The sequence below is a fragment of the Thermothielavioides terrestris genome, chromosome 2, assembly GCF_000226115.1.
Source record: "Thermothielavioides terrestris NRRL 8126 chromosome 2, complete sequence".
Lineage (NCBI taxonomy): Eukaryota > Fungi > Ascomycota > Sordariomycetes > Sordariales > Chaetomiaceae > Thermothielavioides > Thermothielavioides terrestris.
Genome location: NC_016458.1, coordinates 5404026 through 5422878, shown reverse-complemented (window position 1 = coordinate 5422878; position 18853 = coordinate 5404026). Strand labels below are relative to the sequence as shown.

Here is an 18853-nt window from a genome sequence, read left to right as displayed (position 1 = left end):
GACGCCATCCGGGTGCCGCTTTTTCACTATTTTACGAATTATCAATCCCGCTTTAGACTAATCAAGGTGAATATCGCTTCCCAGGGACTTGATCAGCAATTCTAGGTATCTGGGAGACTTGATACTCCCAGGTCACCGGCATATTTTCCACGCTGAGAACACACGAACATCTCTTGCTGTCCATCGTCGCAGTGATACAACTAATTCTCACACTCCGAACATCATTGCGGTTCTGGCGGGCGCCCAGTCCTAGTTAAGCAGCTCATCTTGAACAGGAATCTGAAGGCCTGCGGCTCGGAATTCTCAGATTGGTCATGGCGGGTGATCGTTTTTGAGCATGAGCTCGAATTACGAAGCCCGTCCTCACTCAAATTCGGCATCCCATCCATCCTCCCAACGCCTGCTGGTTGCGGCTACTGGGATTGAGGGACGGAATGCAGACCCCCTAATACCATCAACGTCCTCGCGGGCTGCCAAACATCACAAAAGCGAGACCATGGGCGGGCGTACTCAACAGAGTGGGACGACAGGTCGCTTCTATTTGCTTAAATAGAAATCAGGCGACTGATCCCTCTCATCGTGGCCGCATGAGCCTTGCATCCCCTTCCGAATCCTCTTCGCTCTCCTCCTCTTCGTCATCTTCTTCCTCTTCTTCCTCTTCTTCCTCCTCGTCGTCCTCCTCATCCCCCTCCTCTTCCCCCTCCTCTTCCTCCTCACTCTCCTCCTCCTCCTCTTCGTCCTCCGCCAACCAATCATCCAACGTCTTATCGCCCAGTCCGTTCGCCGCCTTCCCTCCAACCCTCACCGGCTGCCCACCCAGCGAGGCAGGCGACGCCCGTGCACCGCCACCACTCGCAGCAGCAGCCGCAGCAGCAGCATCCAGCGCCTCGGCAGCCGGCACGACCCTCTTCTCGCCGTACCTCCCGCCGCCATCGTCGCTTCCGCGCAGCCTCGGGTCGGGCTCGCGGCCCGCCTCAACCCACGGCGGCAGGTCCTCGTACCCCCTCAGGCCGTGCACGCCGCCGCCGGCGGCGGCCAGCACCAGCGCGGCCGAGCCGAGGGTGTACCCGCGGCGCGCCTCGGACGGGCTCGGAGCCTGCGGCGCCGGCTTCGGCGCGAGCAGCATCAGCGTGGCGAGCTGCGGCACCTGGAGCAGCGCCTTGTACAGGCGCGTGCGGTCGCGCAGGTCGTACGAGGTGTCGTAGCGGACGAGGAGGAGCAGGTAGCGCCAGAGCTTGGCGGCCGGGTGGTCGTCTTCGTCGAGGGGTTTGGGGCCGGGGGGTGGAAAGGAGCTGGTAGGGTCTTCGTCAGTCGACGGGGATTGGGAGCGGGATGGGGACTGCGCGATTTGGCGGTTGAGGTGGTGCAGGTAGACTTTGGCGCCGAGCAGTACGATCTGGCGTTTGGCGATCTCGGACTCCGAGGCGAAGTCCTTGAGGAGGATGCGCAGGACGTCGGCGGCGATGTTGTCCTCGCCGTTGAGGCCCGAGAACTCGCCGACGAGCCAGATGATGGTGGCGCGAGCTTGCGGGTCGGTGGCCGAGTCGAGGTTCTTAGCAAGGCGGATAACGGTGGCAATATGCGCCGTCGGGTCTTGCTGGATGAGATGGCGGATGACGGTCAAGCTCTCGGCTGCTAGCGTGCCGTCGAGGCTTGTGATCTGGCCCAGGAGCAGTCGCAAGCATCTCGGCGCGGTGGCCGCGTCGGTTTGTGCGCATCTGCCAATGGCTCTCACGGCCTCCCTGACGAGAGCCTTGTCGGAGCCTCGGCTGAAATGCTCCAGCTCGTTGAGGATGAGGCTTTTCACATGGGGCGGAGCGTGGGGGAAGATAAGGGTGAGGACCTCCAATTTGAGCTCCCACACTGGCTGCGTGTCGGTTGCTCGGACGAGGAAGTGAGTGGCGTACTTGACAAAGTCGGCTGGGCAGCTCAGACAAATGGAGACGATGTTGAAGAGTGCGATCTGTTGGATGTCCTGGGCGCCGCGGAGGAGGGCAACCAGCGGCCCGATTGCTGCCTTTGTGTAGGCAGGCGTGCCGATGGCGGAGTAGCACCGCGCAACTGCGACGACCACGCCCGAGTTGCGAGACTGTAAGAGGGGCTTGATGCTGTTGAGAAGCAGCTCCAGATCTGGATCGAGCACCACGACCTGCTCACTCTCGGAGTTCGCATCAGGACTTTCGCCATAGAAGTCATGCAGCTCTGCCGTTCTCTCCTTGCCTCTAACCGACTTTGTCCTCCTGGGAAAGCATTTCCTGGCGTAGATGGTCATCAGCCGCAGGGTCGACAGCTGGCTCCACTCGTCCATATCGACGATCATCCTGACGAGGCTCCGGTAGTGCTTGTGGATCAGATCAACCCTCTCCGGGCATATCGCCATGAACGCAGTCACGGCAGCGCCAGCCACGTAGTATTGCTTGTCGCCGAGGAGAGTCGAAAGATATTCCAGCAACTGGGGCAGCTGCGAGGGATCGAGGCGGTAGCACTTGGGAATGGCCAAGGCCGCGGCGCGTCTGACGTATGGGCTCATGTCGCCGGCGCCCTTTCGAATGGCGAGCGACACGATCTGACTGATAACCGGCACCCGGATGCCCGACATGGTGCGCAGCGCCAGCGCGCGCACCTGCGGGTTCGTGTCCGACAGCGACTTCTGGATCGTGTTGATGGACAGGAGGGCGAGATCCGGTTCCTGCTCGGCATGGTGGATGAGATAGATGTACACGAGCTTCTTGATTTCTAGGTTGGGCGAGGCGACGTTCTTGACCACGGACGAGAACAGCGGCAGCGTCTTTTGGCCGCGGTACATCATCTGGACATGCAGCCGTTAGCCGATCGCGGATTGGGGACGAAGGACGACAGACGGCGGACGGCGGGCCGAGTACAAACCGAGACGACACGCCGCAACCCGTCGAGCACATCCCGCTCACTGCGGCTGTCCAGCAGCTTCTTGACCTGCGTCCGGTCGAGGGGTCGGGACGAACCGCGTGAGCTTCGGGCAGCCGAGGCCGCGTCGAGGGTGAGCTCCCGGGCTGCAGAAGACAGACACATCAGCATCCGCAGGGGCTGTTGGGAGGCTCGGGCAACCTACCGTTCTCGAGGAGCGTCGATATGCGTGCGATGGACTCCATGGCGGGCGTGCGTTGTTGCGCCGTCGGAGCCCACAACCACTCGGTGCGTCGCACAAAAAGGGCGGTTGACAGCGGCTTGGGCCGGTGACGTGATCTGCGATTACCCAGAAGCCAAGCAAGGACGCTAGGTATGCACCTAACCACATTTGGCGGGGTAATTATGCAGTTAAGCCCTTTCATGGTTCGGACTTGGCAGCCCAGGTGCGAGCGGGTCGGTCCGCCAGGCCCGCCGACCTGATTGATCGGCAACTGCCTCGAGGTGCATATCGATTAGTCACTTATCAGTTCCTGGCAAGAGCTCGTGTGTTTCACAACGCATCCGGGACATTGAGTCTCTGTTGTTGTAGACTCAAAACTTAACCGCAGAGCCTAACCGTTCTTAAGTACTGAGATATCTGTACACTCCCTCCTCCATGGACACCCTAACTCACACGCCGCCGCTCTTTCTTTCGCCTGCGCTGCCGTCTGAGCTCCTGCAGTTCGTCATCGACCGGTGCACCTACCCAACCACGCTCATCATCTGCGGCGACCGCGCCGAGTTTCTGTCCACCCTCACACAGGATCTCAGAGAGCAGCAGCAGACGCCACCCCGCCCCGCAGACGCGGAACCTGACGCCACCCCGCAGCAAGCCACTGTAGATCCGTCGCACCCATCTAATCCCCATCCGGATCCCGGTCTGGATTCCGGTCTCAGACACGCCACCCAACCAGCAACGCCGCCTCACCCCAACCGCGCCGAGCAGACCTCCCCTCCGTCCCGGGAAATCCGCCACGGTGGTAAACCGCACCCGCTGCTCACCGCCCCGCTCGCCCAGCTCGCCGTGACACGGCACATCCGCACCGTCTTCATACCCACCGTCACCCACCTGCGCGCGTTTCTGTCCGTCTTTTCCGTGCCCGTGGAGGGGCCGCCGCTACCGGGTCGAGCTAGGATTCCACCGGCACCGGTGAGGAGTGGCCGTGGGGACGGTGACCGCGGCCGTTCCAGAAAGGGGGGGCGAGAAATAGATAGCAGCAGCAGCAGCAGCAGCAGCAGCAAAACCGGCCCCCCGCTCCTGGTGGTGTACGGCTTCCTCGCGCTGCACCGCGGCACGAGCGAGTGGAGCGTGCAGGGGCTGGGTGCGAGCGCGGCGGCGCTGGTCGAGGCGGGGCGCCGGGCCAGGTTGGGAGTTGTCGTTGTCGAGCAGCAGCAGCAGCGGCAGCAACAACGACCACCCGTGGGGCTGGAGCAAGGAGGGGCCTTGTTGACGAAGGAGGCGCTGCTGGAGGAGAGGGTCCCGGTATTGAGCGGGAGCGCGAGGAGGGCTGGCGGCGGCTTGCAGGGGACTGGCTGGGCGGGGAAGACGGTAGATGTGGGACGCGTCCTAGGGCGCTGGTTTCGGTTCCGCGAGCGGCAGTGGTGTCAAGCTGGAACAACGGAGGGTTGAGCAGCGAGGAAAGCCGTGAGTGGTCGGGGATAGGGGAATGTGCTCGACTCGCCCAGGGTGGATGTATCAATGCTGTTCCTCGTGATGTCTGTGTGAGTACGCCCTATACAGCCTATGCGAACAAATTTCCCTTTCCAACGCCAGCGCCGTCCCATCCCGCCCTATGGGTATCGATTCCAGTCCTTGAGAACGCAAATAGCCGCCAGCCGTACCGTACCCATCCGTCCGCATAACGACATGATCTCTGAGCCCGCTGGTTCAGATGGCCTGCTCCATTTCAGTGATGTAGAGCTTGATGTGGGCCTCCAGCTTGAGGTACTCGTCATGTGCGGCGTGCACCTCATTCTCGATGTTCTCCTTGAGATCCAACATCTAAATCGCATGTCAGCGGGTTTCCGATGCACCTCCCCGGGTAGGGCGCATACCTTCTTCTCAATCTGCTCTATCCTGACCCGTCTCCGCTCGATATCTTTGCCCTTCTCGGACCGCTCCTCGGTCAAGGTCTTGTGCACCGCCCGCAGCTCCTCCATCTTCTCCCTGGCCCGCTGCGCCTTCTCCTGGCTCTGCGCCCGCAACGTCTCGGTCCGCTCCGTCCACTTGGCCAGCTGCCGCTGGAGCAGAGCCTCGGTCCGCTCCACCTCTCGCACGTTGGCCCCCCGCTCCGTAAGCGCGTCCCGCTGCTTCGCGTTCTTAGCGTTGTCCTCCTCCTCCTTGGCCAGCTCGACGGCAATCTCCTCGAGCAGCTTGATGCACGACGCCACGTCGCTGCACACCACGGCGAAGGAGTCGCTGGATGTCTGCAGTGCCCGTGCCCGGCGGTCGAGCGAGTCGATCTGCGCTTTGTTGTTGTTTAGCGTGTTGCTCAGCTCCGTGAGGCTCGCTTGGAGGGCTGAGGGGCTTTGCAGGGTGTACGGCCGCAGCTTGGCGCTCTCCTTCTGGAGCGCAATCTTGGCTGCTGTCTTCTCCTCCAGCTCGGCGGCGAGCTCTCCCTTCTTCGTCTTGGCATTCTCCAGCCGCGCCGCCACCTTCTCCTGGTTGCGCCGCAGCTCCAGCAGTCTCTTCTTGAGCTCCTCGTTGCGCCGCGTCTTCTCGGCCACCAGCGCTTCCATCTGCCTCCGGTTGGCGCGCATGTCGTCCAGCTGGGCCTCCATGTTCTGGTTCTCGGCGTACAGCTGCTCGATGCGAGCCTTGGTACCCTCGGCCCGGTTGCAGTGCTCGTCGATGACGCCCGTCTGGCTCTCGCGGAAGCGCACAAAGTTGATGACGTAGCTGAAGATCTTGACGAGGCGGTCGTGGGTCGGCTTGTACAGGTCTGAAAAGCCGAAGTCGTGGACGCCGCAATCGAACATCAGGCGCTGCAGCGACGCGAAGAAGCCCATCAAGTTGCGCGTGTCGGGCGGCATCAGCGCGTCGCCAAAGTCGCCGCAGATGTCCTCGGCGGCCGCGCGCATGGCCGGGTCCACGGTCTGCCGCGTCTTGTTCATGAGCAGCTCGCCAAACCACTCGAAGATCATCTGCACTTGCATCGGGTTCGGCTTCTGGAGGTCGGCGACCGTGAACGGGATGCCCATCTCGTTGATGCAGCCGACGATTTCGCGGTCGGGGAGGCGCATGTTGGCGTAGGCCGCCTCCTCCTCTTTCTTGCGCGACCGCGACTGCTGCTGCGCGGCCGGCAGGATGGACATCCGTGGGTTGTACGACATCTTGACCAGCTGCCGCGCTGGCGATGTGGGACTTGGTGTGGTCGCGTGCGGGCTGTCAGGTTCGCGTCGGCGCGCGAGGTGGCAGGCTTTCGAGTTTGGTAAGTGCAGTTGTTGACACTGGCGGGGCGGCGAAGTTAGTTGCTCGAGAAACAGCACAGCGCGCCCAACCAGGGTGAGCCAACCTAGGCACCTCGGCTAGTTGCATAACCACGAAAGCTTTCAACATACCGACAGTTCTTGGCTGCAGCCCAAATTCAGTAGTCAACTACGGGGGACTCCGCAGGCCACAAAAGCCTGCAATTCAAGACACGACCGCGTGCCTGGAGGAGAGAAAAAAAAAAAAAAAAAAAAAAAAAAAAAAAAAAAAAAAAAAAAAAAAAAAAAAAAAAAAAAGTAAGAACGGTGACAGCCGACGCCGCATCAAGTTGCATGGAAAGCAGGCGAAGGAGTGACTGCTTGGACGTATTTGAGCTGTCGGGACCTTGCCAAATAGCCCGTCTCAGGATGCACCTCAACCTCTCTTAACTGCTTTGCGATCAGAAGTGGCAGCATTGGTCAAGGGAACCGAAATAGGACGTCGCCATTGTTGGCCATCCTCTCGGAAGCCTGGTTGGGCACAGCTATGGATTCCAATTTTGGGAATGCAATGCGAGGTTTGAATTTTGCTTCCTCCGGTGATCGCGGTGGATTGAGTCTCACAGCGCAGTCCTACGGGTAGGCGGACAGAAAGCGAGTACCTAAGTTCCGGGGGAGTTCAGACTCCGATCGGGATCGGGCCAAGTGATTCCGTCGTCGACCAATTCGCTAATAAGCGCAAGTCGGACCGGAAGAGTGATTACGCTAGCCACATATACGGAGTACAGCAAAACTAGCCCTCTCAGAAGGATAGCAACGGAGCGTGGATGGAGTGGGACGAGGAAGGCATGAGGCACAGGAAGCTTGACCAGGCAAATTCGAGATCCTGATCCGAGGGGGAGGATTGCTGCCTTCTTGAGGGAAAACCGAGTCCTGTTAACTACCTGAATACCCCAATAATACCCTAGGCGCTTCACCTGGTCCATCGGTGTCTGATCAGTCGAACTTGAATCCTACCCAGCATCTTCTATTTGATTTGATTCGTTAACTCTTTGGCATTGCGACCGAAATATTTTCATCACCGGGTGGATATCACGGGTCACGGAGTAGACACTGTCTTCCACTTTGCCGCCCAGTCCGCAACTCTCGGCCTCGCACTTCAAGGTCCCGTTCCCCGCGGAGATGCGAGCCGGACCAAGGCTTATTATTCGCCCTTGAACGAATACTATTGAGCTTCCGCTGGAGAAACTCAACAATGACCCTTGCAGCACCAAATTAGGCAGTCGAGATAGAGGGGAGCTGAAGCACAAGCGCCAGCTGAAGCTCCGCTTTGGGGGCGGCTAGGCTGCGGTCTAGCCCGATGGAGCGAGCTGTCTCCCATAGTCTTCAACACTATTTGCGTCTTGTACTTTGTAAGTGAGGCCCGGCCAGAACGCTCCCAGCGGGAGAGAGAAGCGGGCAATGAGAGGGATGTTACAGAGCCCGAGTGTGGAATTGGGTATTGCTTATAAACAAAGCATGGCCTCGACCGAAGACGGGAGGTCGGGATTCGGAGTCAGGACCTGCCTGCTCTCTTCTCAGCCGCGAGCACAAGAATTGCGCAACGGCGCCGCCAACGGCCATGGCGACGACACTGCTATCTCTTCTCGGAGCCGCCGCCCTGGCCGGCCGGGCCTCAGCCGTGTGCAGCCGCGGCGGTTGCATTGCCGACAGCTGCGCCCGTGCCGTGCGCTTCGACACGACCCTCGTGCCCAGCGCATCCCGCGTTGCCGACTGCAGCTCCTTTCTTGAGGTCACCGCCACTCCGTCTGCCTCGTAGGTCATCCGAGGCCGCCGCCGGTTAATGAGGAGGAGGGCCAATCTGATTGCTGACCGTGGTAGAACGGTCTGGGTGACCGAGGACCTCGCGGCGGCCACCGTGACGGTGACGTCGGAGCTTGTGCAGGTGGAGAGACGCCAAGTGACTGCGCAGTCAGCGTCCCCCGCGAACACAATCCCTGCGTACGCCAGCGCTTGCTCCGTGGCTTCGCGGTACAGCAGCGCTTGCTCGTGCTTCGGCGTCACGGGCGCGACCGTGACCGCCGCGACTCCCGTCGTCACATCCACCACCACGGTTGCCACCACCGTGACCGAGGTCGACTATGAGAGCCCGCCCCTAGCCTCCTCGTCGGTCGTGTTCCCCAGCGACGACAGCTGGACGGCGACCTACACGTACAGCGAGTACACGCTGCCCGTCTTCACGTCCGCACCAGACCCGACGATCGACATCACCTATCCTACCCCGAGCACGACCTGTCTCCTCGACGCCACTCCGACGGGCGACTCCTTTGTAAGTTAAACGGGCTCTCCTTTGCGTCGAGATGCAAGAACTTGGGTAACTGAGTAGCCGGTCACATGTAGTATCTCCTTGCCCCCAGCGCCGGATACATGTTCAAGAGAGACAGCGGCTTGGGCCCCGTGGACCCTCCGGCCGACGAGGCTGCGGCGGAAGCCCTCATGGCCAACTGGAACCCCCCAACCTTTGAGTTCCAAGTCGCGCAAGATGCCGCTCCTGGGTATGCCAATCAACGCCTCCCATTTCCCGCTTTCCATCCTAACGCTGCTATAGGCTCTTCGACCTTGTCGTTCATGACGGTACGGACTCGGCCCTCTACGTTGCCCTGGACGTTACTTCCGGCGAAGTTACCCTGGTGTCCTCGTCGACGAACGGCCAGGTGCAAGACGGCAGGTGCACGACCGTGTTCGGTGTTTCCTGCAAGGGCTCCTTGATCGTCGAGTACGGGTCGACCAGCTATGTGTGGACAGCAACGAACAGCAGCACCATCGCCACGCCTGGCACCCCTCCGGCCAACAACACGACGCCGCTGAACACCATGGTGCTGCTTCCCACGCGGCTGGCGACCCCGTTCAGCCTGAACGCCACGGTGTCCAAGCGGCGCTCGTCGCGGCGGGCCTTGTTCAAGAGAGACCACTCCCAGGACGGGGTCGCGCCGCGCTGCCCCGGTTTCCCGTACGGTACCGTGTATGCGGCCTCTAACGGCGTGTCTCCCAGCCCCCCGAACGGTTGCGGGCCGGACGGCGAGTGGTATAGCTCGCTCATTCCGAACCTGGACTTTGGGGGCTGCTGCAACTCCCACGACACGTGCTACGACACCTGCAGCGAGTGGTTCGAGGACTGCAACGACAAGTTCCACTCGTGCATGCTCGACACGTGCGCCAGCAAGTACGACCACTGGTACAACTTCTTCCTGCGCCCTGGCTGCGAAGCCGCGGCCGACTTATACTACTGGGCCGTGACGGGCGAGACGGCGCAGTCGCACTTCCAGTCCGGCAGCAAGGCCGAGTGCTCGTGCAACTGCGCCGACGGGAACTCGGCCGTGTGCACACCAGGCGGCATCTGCCAGAAAGTGCGCGGGCCCGGGGCCAACGACAGCGGCAACTGCGGCGGCTGCGGGCGCAACTGCGGGCCCAAGGCGCACTGCCAGGACGGAAACTGCGTGTGCAACCCGGCGCCGCCGACACCGGACCAGTGCGGCTCGCTGTGCCTGGACTTCATGACGCACCCGCGCAACTGCGGCGGCTGCGGCAACGTCTGCGCCAGCGGCTACTGCTACGAGGGCGCGTGCTTCACGCCGCCGGCCCACCCTGACCAATGCTACCCCGTCGACGCGGTGCGCAACGGCGATTTCAGCAACGGCACCGCGTACTGGACCACCGTCGGCGCCGAGCTGGCAGAAGCCGTCTCCGGGTCGGTTCCTTTGCCGACTATCTCGGGAAATCCCCCGCCGAGCTACCTCGTCATATTCATGGATTGGAGCACTGAGGCCGTCATCTCTCAGACCGTCCGCATGTGCCCTGGGGTTCAGTACCAGCTGGACTTCCTGGCCGCCGCCGCCAGGACCTTCGGCTTCACGATCACTCTCGGCGGCCAAGTTGTCGTCGACCACTCGCCCATCTCCAATACCGGAGGGTGGTTCTCTCAGGGCCCGTTCGACCTCCCTGTGCTTGCTGCCGGTGAGGCTGGGACCACCCAGGGGGACGACTTTTTCCTCGAGACTGAGCTGGCCATTCACGCGCAGGGCCCGGACGTTTCGGTAGATATGATTGGGTTGGGAGCCATCTCGATCCATACTATTTAGCCACTGTTTTCTTTTTTGTCTATAAGCCAAGGGGCTTGAGTGCATTCCAGGTCTTGAGTCGTTTTCTGACCTGTCTGCATCTAGTATCATTTTTACCTTTCTCTCCATTTGTATTTAGACCACCGCCGACCTTAGGAGGCCCCAAATTCTTCCCTTCCATACCTACCTAATCAGCAGGACCAAAAAAAGAGCCACCTCAACCAGCCTGCCACAACCGTTCCCTTCAAATCAAACCATCTATTCAGTCAGGTATCCCATCAAAGTCTAGGTGGCTACTCCCTGCGCACCACCACCTCCCGAATCCACTTAACCCTCCCGTCCTCCGCCACCTCGGCAAACTGGAACGTCTCCGCCCGCAGCACCACCACCACCTCCTCCTCCTCGTCGGCCGCCCCGCGGGACGACGACGACGTCGTCGTCCCGGCCGTCGTCTTGGTCATCGTCGTCGTCGAGACGTGCCGCTCGGCCAGCTGCGCGCCGTCGCGCAGGAACTGCACCGTCTCGAGCGCGACCTCCACAGCGCCCTGCCGCGTCCATTCGCGCAGCCGGCGCACGTGCGCGACGAAGCCCGCGAAGTCGTACCGCTCGTCGTTCTTGCCGTTGCTACCGCTGCTGCTGCTGCTGCTGTTGTTGGTGTTGTTGTTGCTGTTGTTGCTGTTGGTGTTGTTGGCCGCCTCGAGCGTGAAGTCGGGCGTGAAGAGCCGCGCGAGGTCGGCCTCGGTCGTGGCCGGGTCGCCGGCGAAAAGGTTGCGCAAGGCCGCCTGGTAGGTTTCGGCGTGTGAGGCGAAGTTGGTGGGGATAGTTTGGGCGGGGGAAGGAGGGGAAGACATTGTAGGGATATTGTTGGCTGGCGGAGGGCGGAGGTTGGCTGGTGGGAGGTCGCAAAGGGGAAGGGGCAGGGGATCTGGGTGCTGTTTGTCGCCTTCACGGATTTTAAGGAAGGAAAAGCTTTCGGCAGTTCGGATGCGGCTTTGTGCTTATCGGTGTGCAACTGTGCGTTCGGATCTGGAGCGACAGAGACCTGGGGCTCGAGCCAGCATAAATGGGGGGATGGAAAGTTGGAGATTACAGAAAGTAGGAGCCTAAGAGCTCGCTAAGTTGCCGCCTAGGCGCGATGACGCAGCTTGTAAGCAAGATGGTGTCGTCTTCAGGCAGCAACGCCTACAGCAGTTCTAAGACAAGGAGATGGGAAATCGCCAGGACGCAGATAAGAAGGCTCCGACGTGGTCCACTATGCAGGTGACCGGTCTGCAGGAAACTGGATGATCTTAATATTGGATCCCTAACGAATTCTAACCAATTCTAACCATCTAGTTGACCACGGCCCACCACCAACCGTCGTAGCCCTTACTGCCCACCGTCTGGAGCACGACCGAATCGAGGCCGGGCTCCTTTCCGGCACTTTCCACCAGGTTCCGGGTCGCCACGATTCTGGGGTCAGTGTTGTTCGGATCGGCCAGTTTGCCCTGGCGCACCACGTTGTCGACGCAGATGACCGAGTTGGGCCGCACCATCTCCTTGGCCAGCTTGACGTAGTTCCAGTTGTTCTCCTTGTCGGCGTCGATGAAGACGAAGCCGAAGGGCGGCCGGGCGCCGGCCTTGACCTCGTCGCGCAGGCGCGGCAGCACGTCGATCCCCGCGCCGTGGATCACCTCGACGCGGTCCGCCAGCCCGGCGGCCGCGATGTTGCGCCGCGCCACCTCGACGTGGTGCGCGTTGAACTCCACCGTCGTCAGCCGCAGCTGCGGGTTCTCGCTGGCCAGCCAGATGGCCGAGTAGCCGCCGAGAGTGCCGACCTCGAGCGCGTGCGTCACGCCCGTCGCCCGGCAGTGCAGCGCGAGGAACTTGCCCTGCGCCGCCGAGACGGCGATCTCTGGCAGGCCGGCCGCCGAGGACGCAGCGAGCGCGTCCTCGAGCGCCTTGGTGTTGGGCCGCGACGCCGGATGCGAGTGCGGGAAGGCGTAGGCGTCTACGGCGGTCCAGGTCTCGCTGTTGCTTTCCATGATGCGGTTTCGGGTTGAGGCCATGCGCCACCGAGTATGTAAGTCTAAGTCGAGTCCGGATGAGAAGGGTGTTGTAGGTCTGGTTCGGGCGGGGTAATAAGCCGTGGAAGATTGGAGACGAGGAATCCACCATGCCCGGAATAAGCGCGGGGTGCGGAATACTAAATAGCTGGATACAGGACCTTGGCTCGGTCTCATCCTCTGGATCTTTCCTCGGAGCCGAAGCTCTCGTGGCTCTCAATACCATAAGCCAGAAAAGAACGAACGAACGAGGGTCGACTCGTGCAGCACGCTCCATTCACTCCTCCTTATGAAGGCTCAAATGGACTCCTGCCACCTGGTGGGTCTACTGCCTGATGGTCCGCAGGTAGATTGGCTGACGAGCACTTCCTAGTACACTACTGTGTATCCGGTTGAGACAGCATGCGTTGTGAGCAAGGTCCTGCGCTACAGCAGCTGAGGAGCGGATTCCACTTTCATGAATGAGCCGCAAACAGGTTGTTTGATCCCTGTTAGTTATGTCCGAGCGACTCGGAGATATCGCACGTACACGTCATCACGAAGACTTACTCCGTACTGCACGTGATACCAAGGCCATCTGTCCTTACACAAGTCCATCAGCGGACAGTCGCCATGCGGATTCCGGGTAACTCAGTTTCCGAATCTGGGAGGAAAGGCCCTGAGATGTGCTGGAGATGCCATGGGCTTCGTGGCGTGGCACTGCGGGAGAGAGTTGAACGATCCCGAGGGAGTCTTTGAATGGCTCCCCTACTTTTTTCTAGGGACATTCCGACTAGATCTGAATAACACAGCAATGCGTTCACTTCCTGGTGCAACCCTGGGCGGCCTCGGTGAACCTCAGTCGTCGTATCAGCCATCAGGTCGTTCCAAGAGAGCTTTGTCGTTCCGGATCTTGACGACGGACTGGCTGTAGAGGTAGGGGTAATCCTTCGCAATGCCCAGTAGTGCGAGCCATACATAAGGTACTCAAGGACCACGTCGACACGGTCGTTGTTCATCCCGTGCCCGTGAAATACTGGCGTCCGCTGGAATGGTGTGCCTGGAATGGACCCTAGTGTCGAGGGCGCCGGACTCGTGGAGCCCAGATTCGGCCCTCAGCCACTGAATGGCCCTGGCCAGCCCGCTTCCTCTTCCTTCTCCCTATGCTCGACGGCTTCCAGGCCCACACCTTCCTGCCTTCTATCAATCGCATCCTCCGCCTCCTCTCCAGTTTCCTCCCCTGTCTTTCCGTCAGACCCCGCTCGCCTAGCACCTGTTTCCTCCATCAACCAAGCCTTGTAAAGGAGAGTTGCAGTCCTCGTGGGAGCCGCCGTCGTTGGAGCCGCGGTTCAACGGCGGCGAGATTGAGATGGAGCTGCCGAGGAGGACGGGCCCGAACTTGTCAGCCTTGTTTGTGTGACTCGTCGTTAGCCATGCCCGGTCCCTTAAGGCTGCCACTCCTGAAGCTGTCACAGGTACGTGTTGATGTAAGGTGACTAGGCAATTTAAGGAGTAACTTCAGTGAACAAAATCGGGTTCTTACTGGAGGGCTGGACAGTCATTAACCACACAGGCTCAATTTCCGGAAAGCATGCTCAAGTGAAGGTGGACGGGTCGCAGCCGACAGAGGTATTCTGGTGCAACTAGGTGCAACTTACACAATTACGGATGGGTGCACTGTGCCAGCACGCGTGGCGGCTAACTACGGTAATTGCCATGCACTGAACTTGTGAAGCTGGAACCAACAACGCTGCACAACGCTGCATGGAACCGACAAAGGGGGCTGTTGGGCGCTGCAGGAAGTCAACTTGCAAAAAAAGGGGGGTGAAACGGATGAGGCCTCGCTCCACCATAGCCGAGGCAACAGCCATTCGACTGGGAATTGGCTGGGTTCTACGGAAGAGGTCTTGGACCATGTACCGGACTTACATTGTTGAACTGGCGCTGCTTTGCCTCAATTTGCAATAATTGGTTAGAGCCTCCCCTCTCAGGAGGTCAGTCTGAATCTGCCTTGATTATCCTCGTCCATTACCTGTCACGTCACGACTGCCAATATGCTTCTTGCTCGGCAGTGGATATTGGGTATCCTTCAAAGCGTTCATGTTTCCAAATGATGCAATTTTTAGAGGCAGAGATTGTATCTTGAACAAGCGACCTGGTAGAGTACAATGGCCCAAGTTGCTCTGCCCTGGAGCTTTACCGGCACTGTGATCACCAGCCAACTGGGCCCCATTTGAACTTCGCATATCGGCCACAAGGATCTATTTCCTTTCAGGTTGAAAGTTTCCTTGCCAATTTCGAATCCTGACCGGGATTCATCCAACCTAGTCACGGAACTGTTGGGGGAGCTTCAACAAACAGTTGACCCAAACCAAACCTGAACGACTCGGCAGGTAAACAACCCAGCGCGAATTAACCAAACAAAGAACTGGTGCGTGTAACAAATCTCGTCCGATTCACCGATCCACGATGAGCTGAGCCTCAATACTTTCAATTGTGGCAGAGCGGAGAGCCCATTGATTTGAATTGGATCCTTTCCGATCACAACGTCAACCAACACCCCGACCTCTTCTTCCCGCGCACTTTGCGGTGCACTTTGCGGGAAGTCTTCGACCACTTTTCATCGAGCGCATCCAACTTTGCCCATCCGACTTTGCCAAGGGACAGCTACCTAAAGCAAAGACCATGGCGACGACAACGTTTCCCTTCTTCCCGTTCTTCCCGGCGGAACTGCGCTACGAGATTTGGGACCACGCCCTCCAGGAATTCGAGCCCACCCGCCCGGTTCTCCATTTCTTCCGCCGGAGGGGCTGTTGGGTCCCGCAGCCATTGACAGAATCTGACCCGGGCTACATCGCCGGACGCAAGCAGCTGGGCATGTATTTCCGGACCGATCTGTTAGAGCCCGACAACCAGCTCGTCGTGCCGCTTGTCTACGTCAACCGCGAGGCTCGCCGAGTCGCTCTGGCCTGGTTCCGTAAGCAGGTGAGTGCGGCACGTTGTGTTGCTGTTTGTTCCCAGTTGAGGTGCTTCCGTAGTGGGATTCTGGGCTAAACGAAATCTTTCTCAGGGCATCGAGATCCGGCCGCAACCAGATGGGAGGGCCCTGCTTGTGCGCCCGTTCAGACCTGAACTTGATGCGCTATACGCCAGCTGGCAGAAATTCTTTGAATTCTACTATGAGCCGGTGGATCGACTATGCGAACCGGATCTTCGCGGCCAATCTGTCCACCTACATTCGGCCGTTGGGAGAATTGCCGTGCCCGAGGCTGTCTTTTTTGGGGATTTACCTCTCACCTTGGTGCCAAACCCGCTGTGGCTCGAGCATTTCACGGTGCTTTTCGTCGTGATCAATCCGCAGCCGGAGTTTGATGATTTTCCGGGGCCATGGCGATGAGAGCTCGAGGGCGATGAAGGAGCAGCATTGCTCTGGAACAAGGACAGCCAAGAGTTCAACTTTCACGGCGGTAACGGAAGCATTGGTGACAACACCCTGTACGAGAAGATACGCGCGACCGCCAACAGACACTTGCGGCCACTTCTTATCTATCTCGGATTTGCCCACTTCGAGGTCCGGCCTGTCGTAGCTGTGAGACGATGATTAGCTTCATATCTCACATGCAGGTAGAGCTAAGGAAGACCCTCACTCGATCAAGGAGTCTGCCTCCCTGACTCTGCGTGCACTTTCGGAAGAATTCACCCCACAGCGTGGTAATCGGCCTTGGCCTGTCGCCCGAAGAGTGGGGAGTCAAGACAGGAGTGCTGGTATTCTCAAAGGAAACAAAACTAATAAAGAGGCCAGCGAAGCCGGGGAGGGCAGTTTGGTGAGCATGGGGAGAGGGAAGAGAAAAGGGACAGGGGCAGAGGCAGCTAATCAGGTTGTTGATATTTGCAGACAGAGTCATGGTGGAACCTACCATAGTTGACTTTCAACAATTCCGACCTTGCGTGCTCGTCAGGACTGGGCTTCTTTATGACCCCCTTGTTGACTGACCTCATTTCAAAGTGCCACGGCTCTCACCCAGCCCGCTCAGGGGCGAACCGAAAGCCGCCCACTGCTCACCCTCAGAGTCTCCGGTCGCTTGAGGTGTTATAGTAGCACAAGTATAAGGAGCATAAGGGCCGTTGGGTCCTTTTGATCGGACCAGATCCTCAAAGTCGAGCTGTCGGAGCGCCGTGACCCAGTCACTCGCGCACCGTTCCGGCTGGCAGGTGGCACAACTCCGAGAGCTAACTGGTCGGTTCTCGATATGGGCCGAGGTATGTAACGTACATTGTGCATACTGTTGTGTGCCGTAGTAAGAACATGATGGCTTTGCTGCATTTTGATTACCGGTTTCTCTATTGAGGTTCACTGCACCCAGTTGGGCCTCGAGGACCAAAGAAGACCTGAAGACACAGCATACTGTGGGCCAGGTTCCATTGCTGAGGATTGCAGGCACAGCAGAGGACTCCTGCAGTCCATCCACGGCATCTATGTTAGGTAGGTGTGGTACCTTAGCCACCTCAGACGAGCAACTGCCTTCTGGGGTGACTGGCGGGTACATGAGCGCTTTTTGATGCCTCCTTTTCCTTGGCTTGTTGGTCGCGTTAGAACCTCCAAGGCCCGGTCTTTCAGGCTCCAGCTGGCTGTTTTTGATGGCCAGCTGAATCGGCCGGTCCTCCATGTTTCGCACGCTACTGTGTAAACTACACAGAATATGTGCCTATCGCCGGGCTGCCGTGAAGCGCAAGCTGGGCCGTGCAATCTGGCCACGCGATGCTGGTAGGTGCACGTGTGGTCTGTACCGGTGCACAAAGTAGGACGAAGGAAATTAGCCCATCGGACGGCGGAGAAAAACAGTTACTGTGCAGTATGCGAAGCCAGCCTGGATTCCGGCTTCGGGTCAGCCTGGAAATAACCTGGAACTAGCGTATGAGCGGTTGGCGGCTCATTCGTCGAGGTGACAGGGGCTGACCTGAACTCTGCCGAAACAGCGAAGGCGGAAGAGACAGGGTCGCCGTTCGCTGTTCCTTTTGCGAGCCGTCCGTCGGCCATTCTGGCGAAATAAAAATGCCAGGTTTTGAGACTTGAGCTCGTCCAATTGCTTCGCACATTGGCCTGCAATCGTCACCCAATGGCCATCCCCGGACCGGGGGCCACGAGCCAGTTTTGGCAGCTCCTGCGCCGTCATGGCCTGGTGCCGTTAACTTACCCCGTCGATGGTAAGCTGCGGTGCAGCGCATAAACACGTGTCAAGCCAACAGCATCGCGCCAGCGATTAAGTTCCTCTTCCACTGCATCACTTGCAGCCAGTGTCTTTCGCGAGAGATACGGAGCAGCGACGCATTCATTGGGCGCCGGCTTGCTTGCAGCAGCCTCTCTCAATGGTTATGCGCCATTGTATTCCGTACTCTTGAAGACAACAACCTGCGTGCTCTACCACAGCATCAGGTCGGCGGGCGGTTGCTGACGGCGCGGTCAATGCACGTCTGGCGTGTGGCGCCAGTGATGGAGAGGTGGCGCGAAGTCAACTGTGTTTCCGTATCCGACATCCACTACGGAGACTCCGCAGCCCTACGACGAAACTAACGGCCCGTCTGCATCGCTTCTTTTCTCCAGCACCTTGCCGAAAATTGACGGATACGAGCTGTGTGCGGATTACAGATAGACAGGTCCGTGCAGACCTATCCGGAGTTCAATGAGGCTGGGCAGGGCGCAGCAACCAGCTGTACACAGAACGGCGCTGCAAGCTGAAGAGCCAACAGCCGCACTGTAACTTGCCGTGCAGTCGTCTCAAGCCAACAGCATGCGAACCGGCCAACGCAACCTTGGAGGCGCTCCGGGAACACTACCGGCAGACTGAAGACCGTTGCACAGAAGGTAACGACGGAATACACTACGCAGGTAGTGGGGCCAACGCCAAGGAGCAAATGTTCGGGGAGTTTTGGACGAGGCAAGCTGGGACCCATAGCGGCAAGCTTTGGTCGGAAAACGGCACTCCGAAACGGACCCAAGACATCATCATCATGGTATTATCTCTATGCATAGCGAGAACGTCACCAAAGGGCATGGTCTCGGCCCTTTTGATATCCCTCTGCGAGGCTTCGGCAAGTGGACAATTAAGTGCGTGCTCCGGATTCTCCGCTCGAACTTTTCTTGCGCCGTCGGCACCTCGTATTTGGCGCAGGGGCTTCGTCCGGAAAGGGGTTTGTATACGGAACACGCTAGTGAACGCTAAACGCACGAAACGGCGGGGGCGCTCGGAGCCTCCCGTTTTCCTGGTTCCTGTGGCACAAATGTTGCGTAATGCCTTGATTGATTGATTGGATTGATTGATGATGATGGTGGAATCTCCACCTCTGTGTCTATCTCGTATAAGTACAGTACCATGTCTA

General features: G+C 59.2%; 8 protein-coding genes across 8 annotated transcripts; 4 read left to right on the top strand and 4 right to left on the bottom strand.

Annotated features, from left to right (window-relative positions):
- Positions 1 to 563: 563 nt before the first annotated feature.
- Positions 564 to 3196, bottom strand: THITE_2114346 (uncharacterized protein). Its single transcript, XM_003652617.1, has 2 exons — positions 3089 to 3196; positions 564 to 3029 (listed from the first exon to the last, which is right to left on the bottom strand). The coding sequence occupies exon 2, from the start codon at positions 2804 to 2806 to the stop codon at positions 575 to 577; it is 2232 nt and encodes a 743-aa protein (XP_003652665.1). The 5' UTR covers positions 2807 to 3029; positions 3089 to 3196; the 3' UTR covers positions 564 to 574.
- A 199-nt stretch (positions 3197 to 3395) lies between these two features.
- On the top strand, positions 3396 to 4684 carry THITE_2114342 (uncharacterized protein). The gene has a single exon (XM_003652616.1). It carries the CDS (start codon positions 3542 to 3544, stop codon positions 4553 to 4555), a length of 1014 nt encoding a protein of 337 aa, XP_003652664.1. The 5' UTR covers positions 3396 to 3541; the 3' UTR covers positions 4556 to 4684.
- On the bottom strand, positions 4636 to 6461 carry THITE_2114341 (uncharacterized protein). The gene has a single exon (XM_003652615.1). It carries the CDS (start codon positions 6256 to 6258, stop codon positions 4717 to 4719), a length of 1542 nt encoding a protein of 513 aa, XP_003652663.1. The 5' UTR covers positions 6259 to 6461; the 3' UTR covers positions 4636 to 4716.
- A 1493-nt stretch (positions 6462 to 7954) lies between these two features.
- THITE_2128403 (uncharacterized protein) lies at positions 7955 to 10472 on the top strand (the record flags this gene model as incomplete). Its single annotated transcript, XM_003652614.1, has 4 exons — positions 7955 to 8148; positions 8215 to 8662; positions 8734 to 8888; positions 8942 to 10472. The coding sequence occupies 4 exons, from the start codon at positions 7955 to 7957 to the stop codon at positions 10470 to 10472; spliced, it is 2328 nt and encodes a 775-aa protein (XP_003652662.1).
- Positions 10473 to 10662: 190 nt separating this feature from the next.
- On the bottom strand, positions 10663 to 11569 carry THITE_2114340 (uncharacterized protein). The gene has a single exon (XM_003652613.1). The coding sequence runs from the start codon at positions 11300 to 11302 to the stop codon at positions 10745 to 10747; it is 558 nt and encodes a 185-aa protein (XP_003652661.1). The 5' UTR covers positions 11303 to 11569; the 3' UTR covers positions 10663 to 10744.
- A 44-nt stretch (positions 11570 to 11613) lies between these two features.
- Positions 11614 to 12960, bottom strand: THITE_2114339 (uncharacterized protein). The gene has a single exon (XM_003652612.1). The coding sequence runs from the start codon at positions 12473 to 12475 to the stop codon at positions 11783 to 11785; it is 693 nt and encodes a 230-aa protein (XP_003652660.1). The 5' UTR covers positions 12476 to 12960; the 3' UTR covers positions 11614 to 11782.
- A 2200-nt stretch (positions 12961 to 15160) lies between these two features.
- On the top strand, positions 15161 to 15872 carry THITE_2087795 (uncharacterized protein; the record flags this gene model as incomplete). The annotated part of the gene is made up of 2 exons (XM_003652611.1): positions 15161 to 15460; positions 15546 to 15872. 2 exons carry the CDS (start codon positions 15161 to 15163, stop codon positions 15870 to 15872), a joined length of 627 nt encoding a protein of 208 aa, XP_003652659.1.
- A 1720-nt stretch (positions 15873 to 17592) lies between these two features.
- Positions 17593 to 18047, top strand: THITE_152180 (uncharacterized protein; the record flags this gene model as incomplete). The annotated part of the gene is made up of 2 exons (XM_003652610.1): positions 17593 to 17680; positions 17965 to 18047. 2 exons carry the CDS (start codon positions 17593 to 17595, stop codon positions 18045 to 18047), a joined length of 171 nt encoding a protein of 56 aa, XP_003652658.1.
- Between the last annotated feature and the right edge of the window lie 806 nt (positions 18048 to 18853).